Source organism: Oncorhynchus mykiss, chromosome 31 (genome assembly GCF_013265735.2).
Source record: "Oncorhynchus mykiss isolate Arlee chromosome 31, USDA_OmykA_1.1, whole genome shotgun sequence".
In the NCBI taxonomy this organism is placed as follows: domain Eukaryota; kingdom Metazoa; phylum Chordata; class Actinopteri; order Salmoniformes; family Salmonidae; genus Oncorhynchus; species Oncorhynchus mykiss.
Genome location: NC_050571.1, coordinates 25,909,267 through 25,928,581, shown reverse-complemented (window position 1 = coordinate 25,928,581; position 19,315 = coordinate 25,909,267). Strand labels below are relative to the sequence as shown.

Here is a 19,315-nt window from a genome sequence, read left to right as displayed (position 1 = left end):
CAAATAGCTACCCAGACTATTTGCGTTGCTACTCTCTGTTTATTATCTATGCATAGTAATTGTAACTCTACCTACATGTACATATTACATCAATTACCCTGACTAACTGGTGCCCCCGCACATTGGACTATGTACCGGTACCCCCTGTATGTAGCCTCACTATTGTTATTTTACTGCTGCTGTTTAAATATTTGTTACATAGATTTTTTTTAATGTTATTTTTGGGGGGGGGGTATTTTTTCTTAAAACTGCACTGTTGGTTAAGGGCTTGTAAGTAAGCATTTCACTGTAAGGTCTACATCTGTTGTGGTGACAAATACAGTTTGATTTCATTTGATCTGATGGGAGAGCCATAGGATTTGACCGAATATTGTGGATTTCTCCCCAACACAGTGACTGGAGCAATTTTTGGGCGACTTTATGACAAGCCGAAAGAGTTTTGAGCATTCTGAGCCCGAACGGTTTTGAAGACCTACAGAAGGGGCAAATAGAAAATAATATTATACCTCATAAAATCACCCTAAAGTCACTGCTGTGTACCTCTAAACTATAAAACTACACAACAGTGTTTGGAACGATAATTGATTATCTGCCTAGCAGCTACCTTGTTCTAATCTGATTGGTCAGATGTTTGTTGTTGACATAGAGATGGTAGATGGTAGGAAGCAAACCGAAAGTGGCTGAGTTGACTCAGGGCTGTGAAGTTGGTCATTTGATCATTGAATTTGATCCATCCAAAACCCTCAAACTACAATAAAAGACAAGAATACGTGGGTGGAACAATGATGATTGTATAAATGTAGAGAAAGTTGACCTCCTGGCAGGACAGAATGAACTCATCCAGAGTGACTACTCCATCTCTGTTCTTGTCCATCTTCTGGAAGAAAGCATCCACATGTTGTTTGGGAGTGTCTGTCTTCAGGGCAGGGTAGGTGTACTTTCCCATCATGTCATATATCGCACTGACGATGTCTGTCATCTCCTGTAAAACACACACAAAAAATGCACAAAACCGCAGCATATGAAGCAAAATATTTGCAATAGTATTTGCAATATTTAAGTACACACACACCTCCTTGTTGATGTAGCCATCTCTGTTGATGTCGTACAGGTTGAATGTCCACGTCAGTTTCTCCCTCACTGAACCCCTCAGCAGGGTGGACAACGCCATGATAAAGCCCTGGAGGAGGGAGAGAGTGACAGAATGAGACGGCGTATCAGGGAGAACAAGAAGACGAAGGATCCAGAATACAGAAAAGGGTTAGTCATCTGATGATTGTGAGAAAGAGAAAGAGAGAGACCGAGGGGAGGAGTAGAGAGACAGTAGAGGAATGTTTACCTCAAACTTGATGGATCCACTGTGTGCTGAGTCAAAGGCGTTGAACAGGTAGTGTGCGTAGGTACTGGCATCTGCAGAGCATTGGAGAGAAGAGATACACTATGTATACAAAGTATGTGGACACCCCTTCAAATTAGTGGATTCGGCTATTTCAGCCACACCAATCGCTGACAGGTGTATAAAATTGAGCACACAGCCATGCAATCTCCATAGACAAACATTGGCAGTAGACTGGCCGTACTGAAGAGCTCAGTGACTTCCAATGTGGCACCATCATGTAATGCCACCTTTCCAACAAATCAGTTCATCAAATCTCTGCCCTGCCAGAGTTGCCCCAGTCAACTCTAAGTGCTGTTATTGTGAAGTGTAAATATCTAGGAGCAATAACGGCTCAGCAGCGAAGTGGTAGGCCACACAAGTTCACAGAACGGGACCGTTGAGTGCTGAAGAGCGTAGCCCGTAAAAATCGTCTGTCCTCATTTGCAACACTCACTATTGAGTTCCAAACTGCCTCTGGAAGCAACATCAGCACAATAACTGTTAGTCAGTAGCTTCATGAAATCGGATTCCATGGCCAAGCAGCCACACACAAGCCTGAGATCACCATGAGCAATGCCAAGCGTCGGCTGGAGTGCTTTAAAGCTCGCCGCCTTTGGACTCAGGAGCAGTGGAAACACATTCTCTTGAGTGATGAATCCCGCTTCACTGACTGGCAGTCCGACAGATGAATCTGGGTTTGGCGGATGCCAGGAGAACCCTACCTGCCCCAATGCAAAGTGCCAACTGTAAAGTTTGGTGGAGGAGGAATAATGGTCTGGGGCTGTTTTTCATGGTTTGGGCTGGGCCCCTTAGCTCCACTTAAGGGAAATCTTAACGCTAGAGAATACTATGACAATCGCCCCCGCGGACAAAGCGAGGTTCATACAGAAATTATTTGTCAACATCGGTGTAAGAACTTGACTTGCCTGCACAGAGCACTGACCTCAACCCCATCTAACACCTTTGGGATGAATTGGAACGCTGACTGCGAGCCAGACCTAATCGCCGAACATCAGTGCCCGACCTCACTAAGGCTCTTGTGGCTGAATAGAAGCAAGTCCCCGGAGCAATGTTCCAACATCTAGTGGAAAGCCTTCCCAGAAGAGTGGAGGTTGTTATAGCAGCAAAGGGGTGACCAACTCCATTTTAATGCCCATGGTTTTGGAGTGAGATGTTGGACTAGCACGTGTCCACATACTTTTGGTCATGTAATGTATGTATTACCCTTTACGTGATCATAACACAAATCCACTGCACAACTCAACACCTTTTAAAGGTTATGTACACACACACACAAACTCATTCCCTACCTCCATGGGGAAAGAACTGGGCGTATATCTGTTTGAAGGTGTCCTCATTCACCACCCCACTAGGGCACTCCTACGATGGAGAGAGAGGCAGAGAAAGACAGAGAAAATAGGGAGAAAAGAGAGAGATCAGCCATAGAGAGAGTGACGGACACTAATTGATAAAGTAATGGAGAAATGGAGTGACACACAGAGTGACTACATACGTTTTTGAAGCCTCGGTAGAGCACTTGCAGCTCTTGCTTGCTGAAGTTGGTCTGAGCCTCTAGTTTATCCAGCCCTTCTGGCCGATGACACACAATGCTCAACTCAAAATCATCATCTATTTTATCTAGGGAGAGACAGAACATCAATATCATCCGAGGGAATTTACACAAAATGTTGCATTTTCATCAGCTATAGAAAGGAGTAATACTGTAGGTAAGGGAGAGAGAAGAGAGGACATAATAGCACAGAGAGGAGATGGATCTCAGAGAGAGAGTGAGAGAGAGGTCATTGTGGAAATCCCTGTGTTCCTCCACCTCAGTCACCTGACCGAGTCACTGTTCAATGATACTGTACACTCTTAGAAAAAAAGGTGCTATCTAGACTCTAAAATGGTTTTCCGGCTGTCCCCATAGGAGAACCCTTTGAAGAACCCCTTTTGGTTCCAGGTAGAACCCTTTTAGGTTACCTGGAACCAAAAAGGGTTCTCCTATGGGGACAGCCATAGAACCCTTTTGGAACCTATTTTTCTAAGAATGAACAGTCATACAAAACCAGCCTTACACACAGGTAATGGTCGTACACGTTCCCTCCTCTCTCTCAATACTCATGGCAATCTTCATTCATATGGAACAGTTTCACCATGCAGAGAATCAGAGAGACCCTTTAAGCTCAGCAGTGGTAACATGCCAGGTCACTATCTGGGTTGAAAATCCTGTATAACCCCCAGTGGTAACTAATCAGCCTTAATGTGGATAACCCCCAGTGGTAACTACTCAGCCTCAACGTGGATAACCCCCAGTGGTAACTACTCAGCCTTAATGTGGATAACCCCCAGTGGTAACTAATCAGCCTTAATGTGGATAACCCCCAATGGTAACTACTGAGCCTCAATGTGGATAACCCCCAATGGTAACTACTGAGCCTCAACGTGGATTACCCCCAATGGTAACTACTCAGGCTCAACGTGGATTACCCCCAATGGTAACTTCTCAGGCTCAACGTGGATAACACCCAGTGGTAACTACTCAGCCTCAACGTGGATTACCCCCAGTGGTAACTACTCACCCTCACCGTGGATTAGCCCATATGGTAGCTACTCAGCCTCAATGTGGATAACCCCCAGTGGTAACTACTCAGCCTCAACGTGGATAACCCCCAGTGGTAACTACTCAGCCTCAACGTGGATTACCCCCAATGGTAACTACTCAGCCTCAACGTGGATAACCCCCAGTGGTAACTACTCAGCCTCAACGTGGATAACCCCCAATGGTAACTACTCAGCCTCAACGTGGATAACCCCCAGTGGTAACTACTCAGCCTCAACGTGGATTACCCCCAGTGGTAACTACTCAGCCTCAACGTGGATAACCCCCAGTGGTAACTACTCAGCCTCAACGTGGATTACCCCCAATGGTAACTACTCAGCCTTAATGTGGATAACCCCCAGTGGTAACTACTCAGCCTCAACGTGGATAAACCCCAATGGTAACTACTCAGCCTCAACGTGGATTACCCCCAGTGGTAACTACTCAGCCTCAACGTGGATAACCCCCAGTGGTAACTACTCAGCCTCAACGTGGATAAACCCCAGTGGTAACTACTCAGCCTCAACGTGGATAACCCCCAGTGGTAACTACTCAGCCTCAACGTGGATTACCCCCAGTGGTAACTACTCAGCCTCAACGTGGATTACCCCCAGTGGTAACTACTCAGCCTCAACGTGGATAAACCCCAGTGGTAACTACTCAGCCTCAACGTGGATTACCCCCAGTGGTAACTACTCAGCCTCAACGTGGATAACCCCCAGTGGTAACTACTCAGCCTCAACGTGGATAACCCCCAGTGGTAACTACTCAGCCTCAACGTGGATAACCCCCAGTGGTAACTACTCAGCCTCAACGTGGATAACCCCCAGTGGTAACTACTCAGCCTCAACGTGGATAACCCCCAGTGGTAACTACTCAGCCTCAACGTGGATAAACCCCAGTGGTAACTACTCAGCCTCAACGTGGATAACCCCCAGTGGTAACTACTCAGCCTCAACGTGGATAACCCCCAGTGGTAACTACTCAGCCTCAACGTGGATAACCCCCAGTGGTAACTACTCAGCCTCAACGTGGATTACCCCCAGTGGTAACTACTCACCCTCAACGTGGATTACCCCCAGTGGTAACTACTCAGCCTCAACGTGGATAAACCCCAGAAGGTGCAGTAGTTTAACCCACACAGATAAGTACTATAATAGTTATAGAATGGAGACTGCTCCACTCATCTTCTCCCTCCTCATTATACATCTATCTTTATTTCTCTCTCTCAGTTGATTTTTGTCTCTTTCTTTACCCCCTGTACTCCTCTGTCTATACTTATCTAAACATTCTAAACGGCCGTGTGTGTGTGTGAGAATGAGGGCATTTTTCACTGTACAGCATAATGTAGCTGTGCTTAACTTGCCTGAAAGTAACTTTGCTAAACTGTCGTTATATCCGTTCAACAATACCCAACAATGACACAAGTCATTGTCCCTCATGTAGACCAACCAGTCAGGCCCAACAGTTATTATTATTATCAATAAAATACATGCCACTATGAATCTAGTCAAAACTACTTGTAGTAATCACAATCTACCAGTAGAGGGAGACAGACAGTTTTGGTCATTGTCACGTTCCTTTTCCCCTCTGTCAACATCTTGTATTCTCTTATATTGTCCTTATGGTGTTGTTTCCAGAACCTCACTGACCATGAGAAAGCAAACACTCCTGGAGTCATATCACCATTTTATTATTGAGTATATAATGCAGACTCTTTCTCTATTTTTCTCTCCCTTTTCCTCTCTCTTCCCTCTCTCCCTTTATCACCTCTCCCCCTCTTCCCTCTATCCCTTTCCCCCCTCTCCCTCTCCCCCCTCTGCCCCTCCTGTTCTCTTCCCTCTGTCCCTTTCCCCCCTCTATCCCTCCCCCCCTCCCTCTCCTGTTCTCTTCCCTCTATCCCTTCCCCTCTCTCCCCCTCCCTCTCCCACCTCTCCCTCTCCTGTTCTCTTCCCTCTATCCCTTCCCCCCTCTCCCTCATCCCCCTCTCCCCCCTCCCTCTCCCGCCTCTCCCTCTCCCTCTCGCCCTCCCTCCTCCTCTCCCTCTCCCTCTCCCACCTCTCCCCCATCCACCTCTCCCCCTCCCTCTCCCACCTCTCCCCCATCCACCTCTCCCCCTCCCTCTCCTACCTCTCCCTCTCCTGTTCTCTTCCCTCTATCCCTTCCCCCCTCCCTCTCCCACCTTTCCCTCTCCTGTTCTCTTCCCTCTATCCCTTTCCCCCCTCTATCCCTTTCCCCCCTCTCCCCCATCCCCTCTCCCCCTTCCCTCTCCCACCTCTCCCCCTCCTGTTCTCTTCCCTCTATCCCCTCTCCCCCATCCCCCTCTCCCCCCTCCCTCTCCCTCTCCCACCTCTCCCTCTCATGTTCTCTTCCCTCTATCCCTTCCCCCTCCCTCTCCCACCTCTCCCTCTCCTGTTCTCTTCCCTCTATCCCTTCCCCCCTCTCCCCATCCCCCTCTCCCTCTCCTGTTCTCTTCCCTCTCTCTCTCGTTCTACTCAAACTGATCCCTGCAATCCTTCCATATGAGACTCTCGTTTGCATAATCTGAGTTAGCCTAATCTGTTTCGTCCCCCAGCGACCAGCTGCCTCTCATTTGCCACTTATCAGTGAGGAACGCTCTCTATGAAGCAGAACCACTATTCTGACATCACAACACTGAGCAGGTATATGGATCACACACACCCATGTTACACACTATTACACACACACCAATATATTTACACAGCATTCCACCCACTCACAACCAGTGAGATACTGCATTCTAAATTCCATTTGACTAAAGCAACTTTGCGACTTCAGGACAGGGTGACACAAATTGACGTACTGTAACTAAACCTTCACTTTGCATGCCTTTGGGTCACCCTTCACTCACACTAATAAATCACTGGGAAATGTTAAGCAGTGTTACTGCTAATGTACATAATCACTGGGAAATGTTAAGCAGTCTTACTGCTAATGTACATAATCACTGGGAAATGTTAAGCAGTGTTACTGCTAATGTACATAATCACTGGGAAATGTTAAGCAGTCTTACTGCTAATGTACATAATCACTGGGAAATGTTAAGCAGTCTTACTGCTAATGTACATAATCACTGGGAAATGTTAAGCAGTCTTACTGCTAATGTACATAATCACTGGGAAATGTTAAGCAGTCTTACTGCTAATGTACATAATCACTGGGAAATGTTAAGCAGTCTTACTGCTAATGTACATAATCACTGGGAAATGTTAAGCAGTGTTACTGCTAATGTACATAATCACTGGGAAATGTTAAGCAGTGTTACTGCTAATGTACATAATCACTGGGAAATGTTAAGCAGTCTTACTGCTAATGTACATAATCACTGGGAAATGTTAAGCAGTGTTACTGCTACTGTATATAATCACTGGGAAATGTTAAGCAGTGTTACTGCTAATGTACATAATCACTGGGAAATGTTAAGCAGTGTTACTGCTACTGTATATAATCACTGGGAAATGTTAAGCAGTGTTACTGCTACTGTATATAATCACTGGGAAATGTTAAGCAGTGTTACTGCTACTGTATATAATCACTGGGAAATGTTAAGCAGTGTTACTGCTAATGTATATAATCACTGGGAAATGTTAAGCAGTGTTACTGCTAATGTACATAATCACTGGGAAATGTTAAGCAGTGTTACTGCTAATGTATATAATCACTGGGAAATGTTAAGCAGTGTTACTGCTAATGTATATAATCACTGGGAAATGTTAAGCAGTGTTACTGCTAATGTATATAATCACTGGGAAATGTTAAGCAGTGTTACTGCTAATGTACATAATCACTGGGAAATGTTAAGCAGTGTTACTGCTACTGTATATAATCACTGGGAAATGTTAAGCAGTGTTACTGCTAATGTACATAATCACTGGGAAATGTTAAGCAGTCTTACTGCTACTGTATATAATCACTGGGAAATGTTAAGCAGTGTTACTGCTACTGTATATAATCACTGGGAAATGTTAAGCAGTGTTACTGCTAATGTACATAATCACTGGGAAATGTTAAGCAGTCTTACTGCTAATGTACATAATCACTGGGAAATGTTAAGCAGTCTTATTGCTACTGTATATAATCACTGGGAAATGTTAAGCAGTGTTACTGCTAATGTACATAATCACTGGGAAATGTTAAGCAGTGTTACTGCTACTGTATATAATCACTGGGAAATGTTAAGCAGTGTTACTGCTAATGTACATAATCACTGGGAAATGTTAAGCAGTCTTACTGCTAATGTACATAATCACTGGGAAATGTTAAGCAGTCTTATTGCTACTGTATATAATCACTGGGAAATGTTAAGCAGTGTTACTGCTAATGTACATAATCACTGGGAAATGTTAAGCAGTCTTACTGCTACTGTATATAATCACTGGGAAATGTTAAGCAGTGTTACTGCTACTGTATATAATCACTGGGAAATGTTAAGCAGTGTTACTGCTAATGTACATAATCACTGGGAAATGTTAAGCAGTCTTACTGCTAATGTACATAATCACTGGGAAATGTTAAGCAGTCTTATTGCTACTGTATATAATCACTGGGAAATGTTAAGCAGTGTTACTGCTACTGTATATAATCACTGGGAAATGTTAAGCAGTCTTACTGCTAATGTACATAATCACTGGGAAATGTTAAGCAGTGTTACTGCTAATGTACATAATCACTGGGAAATGTTAAGCAGTGTTACTGCTAATGTACATAATCACTGGGAAATGTTAAGCAGTGTTACTGCTACTGTATATAATCACTGGGAAATGTTAAGCAGTGTTACTGCTAATGTATATAATCACTGGCCTTTTGAAGGGCTCTAAGTCCAACACTGACAGACAGAGTGACATCTCCACATATTCTTAGGAAGTGCAAAAGAAACACATCCATTATTAAAAAGAGGCAGACACAAATTCAATGACTCAGAAAAGCAGACCCACACACACCATCGCACTAAATATTACGCTAATGTCATGACACAGTCCGTGTGAAATGCATTAGAGTGCCGTTTGTCTGCTCATCCCCATGGACAAGAAGAGTCTGCTATCAACACACGATGGAAAAAAAACACTGTAGTAGATGGTCAACTGAGGCTGTCGTCACAGGGTGTCTTGGTTAATAGGCACTCTCACACCCTGCAATACTCTGTATGAGCGTTGCTGAGAGAAGGAATGTGAGAGAGGATGGGAGGGAGGGAAGGAAAGGGGGATGAGAGCAAAACGAGGGATGTGCAAGGGTTGGGTTGGGAGTGAGGAGAAAGATGTAGATTATGAATCAGAGTGTGTGGGAGAAAAGAAGGAAGAAGTGATAAAACCAGAAAGAAATGTGGAATGAGGAGGAGGGGGGAGCGAAAACAGAGAGGGAGGAGTGGAATTGGGGACAAGAAGGAGAGGATGACAGAAAGAGAGAGGGGGAGAGAGAGAGAGAGACAGAGGGAGATATGGAGAGAGAGAGAGCGGGAGAGAGAGAGAAAGAGAGAGGGAGACAGGAGGAGACAGCGAGATATGGAGAGAGAGAGAGAGAGAGAGAGCGGGAGAGAGAGAGAGGGAGATGTGGAGAGAGAGATATTGAGAGATATGACAGAGAAAGGAAGACGGGAAAGGGTTTGGGAGACAGGAAGGCAGGAAAAGACAGGAAGGGACAGAAAAATTGAGCAAGGGAGAGAGGGAGAGTGGCAGGAAGCGAGAAGAGTAAGACAACATTGCTGCAGGGAGCCCGAGTAAGGGATGAAAGGATGGGGGCGGAGGAGAAGGAATGACACATTCACCAGAGAGAAAAAGCCATCAAAAGCTTCTGTCGGAGCTGGCTGTCATCAGCCCCATGTCACTAAGACCCTGTCAGACTGTTACAGAGAAGAGACACACACACACACACACACACACACTGTCACAGAGATAACATGCATCAGAAAACATCATAGATGGAAAGACCCAGATAGGATAACACAACTCCGTAGCACAGCTCTAAAAAGGTCAAGCTATGATACTATATTTAACAAGGAACTATAACTGTAATCTGACGTTACCACTAGCCCTACACTCTTAGAAAAAAGGTGTTATCTAAAAGGGTTCTTCAGCTGCCCCAATAGGAGAATCCTTTGAACAACTCATTTCGGTTCCTTTTTTATATATACAGTTGAAGTCAGAAGTTGACATACACTTAGGTTGGAGTCATTAAAACTCGTTTTTCAACCACTCCACAAATTTCTTGTTACAAACTACAGTTTTGGCAAGTCGATTAGGACATCTACTTTGTGCATGACACAAGTAATTTTTCCAACAATTGTTTACAGATCGATTATTTCACTTATAATTCAATGCATCACAATTCCAGAGGGTCAGAAGTTTACATACACTAAGTTGACTGTGCCTGTAAACGGCTTGGAAAATTCCAGATAATTATGTCATGGCTTTAGAAGCTTCTGAAAGGCTCATTGACATCATTTGAGTCAATTGGAGGTGTACCTGTGGATGTATTTCAAGGCCTACCTTCAAACTCAGTGCCTCTTTGCTTGACATCATGGGAAAATCAAAATAAATCAGCCAAGACCTCCACAAGTCTGGTTCATCCTTGGGAGCAAATTCCCAATGCCTGAAGGTACCACATTTATCTGTGCAATCAACTCTACTATTATTCTGACATTTCACATTCTTAAAATAAAGTGGTGATCCTAACTGACCTAAAACAGGGAATTTTTTATTAATGTCAGGAATTGTGAAAAACTGAGTTTAAATGAATTTGGCTAAGGTGTATGCAAACTTCCGACTTCAACTGTATATACTGTATATAAAATACATTTTTTTAAAGGAGAACCCTTTTTGGTTCCAGGTAGAACCCTTTCCACAAAGGGTTCTTCATGGAACCCAAAATAGTTTTACCTGGAACCAAAAAAGGTTCTACCTGGAACCATTTTTTCTAAAAGTGTAGCATACATCGTTGATATGACAAGATAGATATGTAAGGAACAAGACAGATATTCAAAATGTTTGTTTTTGTCCATCATCAATCTACACACAATACCCCATAATGACAAAGCAAAAACAGGTTTGTAGAAATGTTTGAAAATGCATAAGTTATATCAACTGAAATATCACATTTACATCTCCATCTGTCTTGTTCCTTCCTTAAAGCTGTAACATAACAAAATGTGGAAAGCGTCAAGGGATCTGAATAGTTTCTGAATGCACTGTACGTAAGAAACAAGACAGATATGTAATGAAAGGGACACATATGGAAGGAACAAGACAAATAAGGAAGGAATAAGAAAGATATGGAAGGAACAAGACAAATAAGGAAGAAATAAGACAGATATGGAAGGAACAAGACAAATAAGGAAGGAACAAGACAGATATGGAAGGAACAAGACAGATAACGAAGGAATAAGTCAGATATGGAAGGAATGAGACAGATATGGAAGGAATGAGACAGATATGGAAGGAATGATACAGATATGGAAGGAATGAGACAGATAAGGAAGGAACGAGACAGATATGGAAGGAACGAGACAGATAAGGAAGGAACAAGACAGATATGGAAGGAATGAGAAGGATATGGAAGGAATAAGACAGATATGGAAGGAATGAGACAGATAAGGAAGGAACAAGACAGATAAGGAAGGAACAAGACAGATAAGGAAGGAACAAGACAGATATGGAAGGAACAAGAAGGATATGGAAGGAATCAGACAGATATGGAAGAAATAAGACAGATATGGAAGGAATGAGACAGATATGGAAGGAATGAGACAGATATGGAAGGAATGAGACAGATATGGAAGGAATGAGAAGGATATGGAAGGAATAAGACAGATATGGAAGGAATGAGACAGATAAGGAAGGAACAAGACAGATATGGGAGGAATGAGAAGGATATGGAAGGAATGAGAAGGATATGGAAGGAATCAGACAGATATGGAAGGAACAAGACAGATATGGAAGGAACGAGACAGATATGGAAGGAACGAGACAGATATGGAAGGAACAAGACAGATATGGAAGGAACGAGACAGATAAGGAAGGAACGAGACAGATATGGAAGGAACGAGACAGATATGGAAGGAACAAGACAGATAAGGAAGGAACAAGACAGATATGGAAGGAACAAGACAGATAAGGAAGGAATGAGACAGATAAGGAAGGAATGAGACAGATATGGAAGGAACAAGACAGATATGGAAGGAACAAGACAGATATGGAAGGAACAAGACAGATATGGAAGGAACAAGACAGATATGGAAGGAACAAGACAGATATGGAAGGAACAAGACAGATATGGAAGGAACGAGACAGATATGGAAGGAACAAGACAGATATGGAAGGAACAAGACAGATATGGATGGAACGAGACAGATATGGAAGGAACGAGACAGATATGGAAGGAACGAGACAGATATGGATGGAACGAGACAGATATGGAAGGAACGAGACAGATATGGAAGGAACGAGACAGATATGGAAGGAATAAGACAGATAAGGAAGGAACAAGACAGATATGAAAGGAACAAGACAGATATGGAAGGAACAAGACAGATATGGATGGAACGAGACAGATATGGAAGGAACGAGACAGATATGGAAGGAATAAGACAGATATGGAAGGAATAAGACAGATAAGGAAGGAACAAGACAGATATGAAAGGAACAAGACAGATATGGAAGGAACAAGACAGATATGGATGGAACGAGACAGATATGGAAGGAACGAGACAGATATGGAAGGAACGAGACAGATATGGAAGGAACGAGACAGATATGGAAGGTACGAGACAGATATGGAAGGAACGAGACAGATAAGGAAGGAACGAGACAGATATGAAAGGAACAAGACAGTTAATGCAATGCAAACTATATTTAATAATTTATATTTAATGTCTTCATTTTGTCAATGTTTCATGATATAAAACATGATCTGTTATCTAATGTGATTTATATTACAATATGGAAATAGCCCATGGAAAAATAATCAAAAGAGCAATATGCAAAATTGTGCAAAAATGCAATAAGCATAGATAACTTTGGAACCACCAATCTCATAACATCTCACTGACCCCCAAAACTGATATGTTGTGTTGCCATGCCAACCGTGCTTCCAAGGGAACAGGCAAGACGGAAGAGAGTGTGTGAGCAGAGTGACAAATACCTTGTGTATGTTTCCCCTCCACTGATGTCTGCACACACACTTATGCACACACACACACACACACACACCTCTCACATCAAGCAAACACATGCACATAGATATTACCTTACACTAGAGCATGTATAGATCCTCTATGTCCTGATGACACTACCCTTCTCCCTAGAGTTATCACCCACACATTACCTCAGGTGTTACCTCTCTCTCTCACCCACACATTACCTCAGGTGTTACCTCTCTCTATCACCCACACATTACCTCAGGTGTTACCTCTCTCTCTCACCCACACATTACCTCAGGTGTTAACTTTCTCTCTCACCCACGCATTCCTCAGGTGTTACCTCTCTCTCTCTCTCTCTCACCCACACATTACCTCAGGTGTTACCTCTCTCTCTCTCTCTCACCCACACATTACTTCAAGTGTTAACTCTCAATCCCAGAACAACAGCAAAGGACCTTGTGAAAATGATGGAGGAAACAGGTACAAAGGTATCTATATCCATATTAAAATTAGTATTATATCGACATAACCTGAAAGGCAGCTCAGCAAGGAAGAAGCCACTGCTCCAAAACCGCCATAAAAAAGCCAGACTACGGTTTGCAACTGCACATGGGGACAAAGATCATACTTTTTGGAGAAATGTCCTCTGGTCTGACGAAACAAAAATAGAACTGTTTGGCCATAATGACCATCGTTATGTTTGGAGGAAAAAGGAGGAGGCGTGCAAGCCGAAGCACGGGAGTGGCAGCATCATGTTGTGGGGGTGCTTTGCTGCAGGAGGGACCGGTGCACTTCACAAAATAGATGACATCATGAGGAAAGAAAATTATGTGGATATATTGAAGCAACATCTCAAGACATCAGTCAGGAAGTTAAAGCTTGGTCGCAAATGGGTCTTCCAAATGGACAATGACCCCAAGCATACTTCCAAAGTTGTGGCAAAATGGCTTAAGGACAACAAAGTCAAGGTATTGGTGTGGCCATCACAAAGCCCTGACCTCAATCCTATAGAAGATTTGTGGTCAGAACTGAAAAAGTGTGTGCAACAAGGAGGCCGACAAACCTGATTCAGTTACACCAGCTCTGTCAGGAGGAATGGGCAAAATTCACCCAACTTATTGTGGGAAGGCTAGACAAAACTTTTGACCCAAGTTAAACAATGTAAAGGCAATGCTACCAAATACTAATTGAGTGTATGTAAACTTCTGACCCACTGGGAATGTGATGAAATAAATACAATCTGAAGTAAATCATTCTCTCTACTATTATTCTGACATTTCACATTCTTAAAATAAAGTGGTGATCCTAACTGACCTAAAACAGGGAATTTTTTATTAATGTCAGGAATTGTGAAAAACTGAGTTTAAATGAATTTGGCTAAGGTGTATGCAAACTTCCGACTTCAACTGTATATACTGTATATAAAATACATTTTTTTAAAGGAGAACCCTTTTTGGTTCCAGGTAGAACCCTTTCCACAAAGGGTTCTTCATGGAACCCAAAATAGTTTTACCTGGAACCAAAAAAGGTTCTACCTGGAACCATTTTTTCTAAAAGTGTAGCATACATCGTTGATATGACAAGATAGATATGTAAGGAACAAGACAGATATTCAAAATGTTTGTTTTTGTCCATCATCAATCTACACACAATACCCCATAATGACAAAGCAAAAACAGGTTTGTAGAAATGTTTGAAAATGCATAAGTTATATCAACTGAAATATCATATTTACATCTCTATCTGTCTTGTTCCTTCCTTAAAGCTGTAACATAACAAAATGTGGAAAGCGTCAAGGGATCTGAATAGTTTCTGAATGCACTGTACGTAAGAAACAAGACAGATATGTAATGAAAGGGACACATATGGAAGGAACAAGACAAATAAGGAAGGAATAAGAAAGATATGGAAGGAACAAGACAAATAAGGAAGAAATAAGACAGATATGGAAGGAACAAGACAAATAAGGAAGGAACAAGACAGATATGGAAGGAACAAGACAAATAAGGAAGGAATAAGAAAGATATGGAAGGAACAAGACAAATAAGGAAGAAATAAGACAGATATGGAAGGAACAAGACAAATAAGGAAGGAATAAGACAGATATGGAAGGAACAAGACAAATAAGGAAGGAATGAGACAGATATGGAAGGAACAAGACAGATATGGAAGGAACGAGACAGATATGGAAGGAACAAGACAGATATGGAAGGAATAAGACAGATATGGAAGGAATAAGACAGATATGGAAGGAATGAGAAAGATATGGAAGGAACAAGACAGATATGGAAGGAACGAGACAGATATGGAAGGAACAAGACAGATATGGAAGGAACGAGACAGATATGGAAGGAACAAGACAGATAAGGAAGGAACAAGACAGATAAGGAAGGAACAAGACAGATAACGAAGGAATAAGTCAGATATGGAAGGAATGAGACAGATATGGAAGGAATGAGACAGATATGGAAGGAACGAGACAGATAAGGAAGGAACAAGACAGATATGGAAGGAATGAGAAGGATATGGAAGGAATAAGACAGATATGGAAGGAATGAGACAGATAAGGAAGGAACAAGACAGATAAGGAAGGAACAAGACAGATAAGGAAGGAACAAGACAGATATGGAAGGAACAAGAAGGATATGGAAGGAATCAGACAGATATGGAAGAAATAAGACAGATATGGAAGGAATGAGACAGATATGGAAGGAATGAGACAGATATGGAAGGAATGAGACAGATATGGAAGGAATGAGAAGGATATGGAAGGAATAAGACAGATATGGAAGGAATGAGACAGATAAGGAAGGAACAAGACAGATATGGGAGGAATGAGAAGGATATGGAAGGAATGAGAAGGATATGGAAGGAATCAGACAGATATGGAAGGAACAAGACAGATATGGAAGGAACGAGACAGATATGGAAGGAACGAGACAGATATGGAAGGAACAAGACAGATATGGAAGGAACGAGACAGATAAGGAAGGAACGAGACAGATATGGAAGGAACGAGACAGATATGGAAGGAACAAGACAGATAAGGAAGGAACAAGACAGATATGGAAGGAACAAGACAGATAAGGAAGGAATGAGACAGATAAGGAAGGAATGAGACAGATATGGAAGGAACAAGACAGATATGGAAGGAACAAGACAGATATGGAAGGAACAAGACAGATATGGAAGGAACAAGACAGATATGGAAGGAACAAGACAGATATGGAAGGAACAAGACAGATATGGAAGGAACGAGACAGATATGGAAGGAACAAGACAGATATGGAAGGAACAAGACAGATATGGATGGAACGAGACAGATATGGAAGGAACGAGACAGATATGGAAGGAACGAGACAGATATGGATGGAACGAGACAGATATGGAAGGAACGAGACAGATATGGAAGGAACGAGACAGATATGGAAGGAATAAGACAGATAAGGAAGGAACAAGACAGATATGAAAGGAACAAGACAGATATGGAAGGAACAAGACAGATATGGATGGAACGAGACAGATATGGAAGGAACGAGACAGATATGGAAGGAATAAGACAGATATGGAAGGAATAAGACAGATAAGGAAGGAACAAGACAGATATGAAAGGAACAAGACAGATATGGAAGGAACAAGACAGATATGGATGGAACGAGACAGATATGGAAGGAACGAGACAGATATGGAAGGAACGAGACAGATATGGAAGGAACGAGACAGATATGGAAGGTACGAGACAGATATGGAAGGAACGAGACAGATAAGGAAGGAACGAGACAGATATGAAAGGAACAAGACAGTTAATGCAATGCAAACTATATTTAATAATTTATATTTAATGTCTTCATTTTGTCAATGTTTCATGATATAAAACATGATCTGTTATCTAATGTGATTTATATTACAATATGGAAATAGCCCATGGAAAAATAATCAAAAGGAAGGAATAAGAAAGATATGGAAGGAACAAGACAAATAAGGAAGAAATAAGACAGATATGGAAGGAACAAGACAAATAAGGAAGGAACAAGACAGATATGGAAGGAACAAGACAAATAAGGAAGGAATAAGAAAGATATGGAAGGAACAAGACAAATAAGGAAGAAATAAGACAGATATGGAAGGAACAAGACAAATAAGGAAGGAATAAGACAGATATGGAAGGAACAAGACAAATAAGGAAGGAATGAGACAGATATGGAAGGAACAAGACAGATATGGAAGGAACGAGACAGATATGGAAGGAACAAGACAGATATGGAAGGAATAAGACAGATATGGAAGGAATAAGACAGATATGGAAGGAATGAGAAAGATATGGAAGGAACAAGACAGATATGGAAGGAACGAGACAGATATGGAAGGAACAAGACAGATATGGAAGGAACGAGACAGATATGGAAGGAACAAGACAGATAAGGAAGGAACAAGACAGATAAGGAAGGAACAAGACAGATAACGAAGGAATAAGTCAGATATGGAAGGAATGAGACAGATATGGAAGGAATGAGACAGATATGGAAGGAATGATACAGATATGGAAGGAATGAGACAGATAAGGAAGGAACGAGACAGATATGGAAGGAACGAGACAGATAAGGAAGGAACAAGACAGATATGGAAGGAATGAGAAGGATATGGAAGGAATAAGACAGATATGGAAGGTGTTAACTTTCTCTCTCACCCACGCATTCCTCAGGTGTTACCTCTCTCTCTCTCTCTCTCACCCACACATTACCTCAGGTGTTACCTCTCTCTCTCTCTCTCTCTCACCCACACATTACTTCAAGTGTTAACTCTCCTTAACTCTCCTCAGGTGTTACCTCTCTCTCTCTCACATACATTACCCCAGGTGTTAACTATCTCTCTCTCACACACATTACCTCAGGTGTTACCTCTCTCTCTCACGCACATTACCTCAGGTGTTACCTCTCTCTCTCATACATTACCTCAGGTGTTACCTCTCTCTCTCTCTCACACACACATTACCTTAGGTGTTACTCTCTCTCTCACACACACATTACCACAGGTGTTACCTCTCTCTCTCACACACACATTACCTCAGGTGTTATCTCTCGCTCACCCACACATTATCTCAGTTGTTACCTCTCGCTCACACACACATTACCTCAGGTGTTACCTCTCTCTCTCACACACACATTCAACGGATGCTTCCATGGAATAGTGACTATATGATAATAATAATAATAATATTATTATTATGTGTGTGTATGACATTGTATTGGTTGCATGTGTTGTTGATAGGTGTAGGTTGTGTTGTTTTCATAAATGTGTGTATGTGAGTGCTAGCATCCTTTTTAAGTTGTGTGGTGAGCCTGTGTGTGTGTGTGTGTGTGTGTGTGTGTGTGTGTGTGTGTGTGTGTGTGTGTGTGTGTGTGTGTGTGTGTGTGTGTGTGGTGAGCCTGTGTGTGTCCGTGTGTCTCACCTCTGGATGGCCTCCTCCTCTCCCCCTTGGTCCTCTCCCCCATGGTTAATGTGCCCACCACAGCGCCCATGTTGTCACAGTGGAAACTGTCTTGTCTACGTTCTGTCTGTCTACAGAGGTCTGTAACGTGTCTGATAGTTAGCTCTCACACTGCCTCCCTCACTCCCTCCCTCCCTCTCTCTCTCTGTCCCTCTTTCCACTGATCCTGTCATCTGACTCTGAATGGTTTACCTCAACGACGCCCGCTATCTTTCTTTCGTTCTTTTACTCTCTCGATCTATGTGGAGCCTCGAAGTTCCTCTCCCTCTGCTTCTCCCTCTCCTCTCTCCCCCTTCTCTCCCTCTCTCTCCCCCTCCCTCGTTTCTCACCTTCTCTCTCTCCCTATCTCTCCTCTCTCCCTATCTGTCCTCTCTTCCTATCTCCCCTCTCTCTCAATCGCTCTCTATCTCTCTCTATCTCTCCCTCTCTCCTTATCTCTCCTATCTCTGCTTCTCTCTCCCTCTCTCGTTCTCTCTCCCTCTCTCCCTCTCTCCCTCTCTCATTCTCTCTCCCTCTCTCATTCTCTCTCCCTCTCCTCTTCTCTCTCCCTCTCCTCTTCTCTCTCCCTCTCCTCTTCTCTCTCTCTCTGCCTTTCTCTCTCATTCTCTCTCTCTCTATATCTCCCTATATCTCTCTCTCCCCTTCTCTCTCATTCTCTCTCTCTATCGCCCTATATCTCCCTCACGCCTTCTCTCTGAC

General features: G+C 42.7%; 1 protein-coding gene across 2 annotated transcripts in view; it reads right to left on the bottom strand.

The window, feature by feature from the left end:
• The window catches only part of LOC110504854 (Kv channel-interacting protein 1), a 49,982-nt gene that overhangs the window by 2,023 nt on the left and 28,644 nt on the right, over nucleotides 1–19,315 (bottom strand). The window contains exons 1-6 of one of the 2 annotated variants that reach the window (XM_036969972.1): nucleotides 18,578–18,911; nucleotides 2,892–3,016; nucleotides 2,689–2,758; nucleotides 1,340–1,410; nucleotides 1,073–1,180; nucleotides 815–982 (exon numbers count right to left, since the gene is read on the bottom strand). In XM_036969972.1, coding sequence (XP_036825867.1) covers nucleotides 815–982; nucleotides 1,073–1,180; nucleotides 1,340–1,410; nucleotides 2,689–2,758; nucleotides 2,892–3,016; nucleotides 18,578–18,647 — 612 coding nt within the window. In that variant the 5' untranslated portion in view covers nucleotides 18,648–18,911. Of the gene's footprint in view, nucleotides 1–814; nucleotides 983–1,072; nucleotides 1,181–1,339; nucleotides 1,411–2,688; nucleotides 2,759–2,891; nucleotides 3,017–18,577; nucleotides 18,912–19,315 lie in introns of those variants that run through there. The other variant, XM_021583711.2, reaches the window with a different exon arrangement.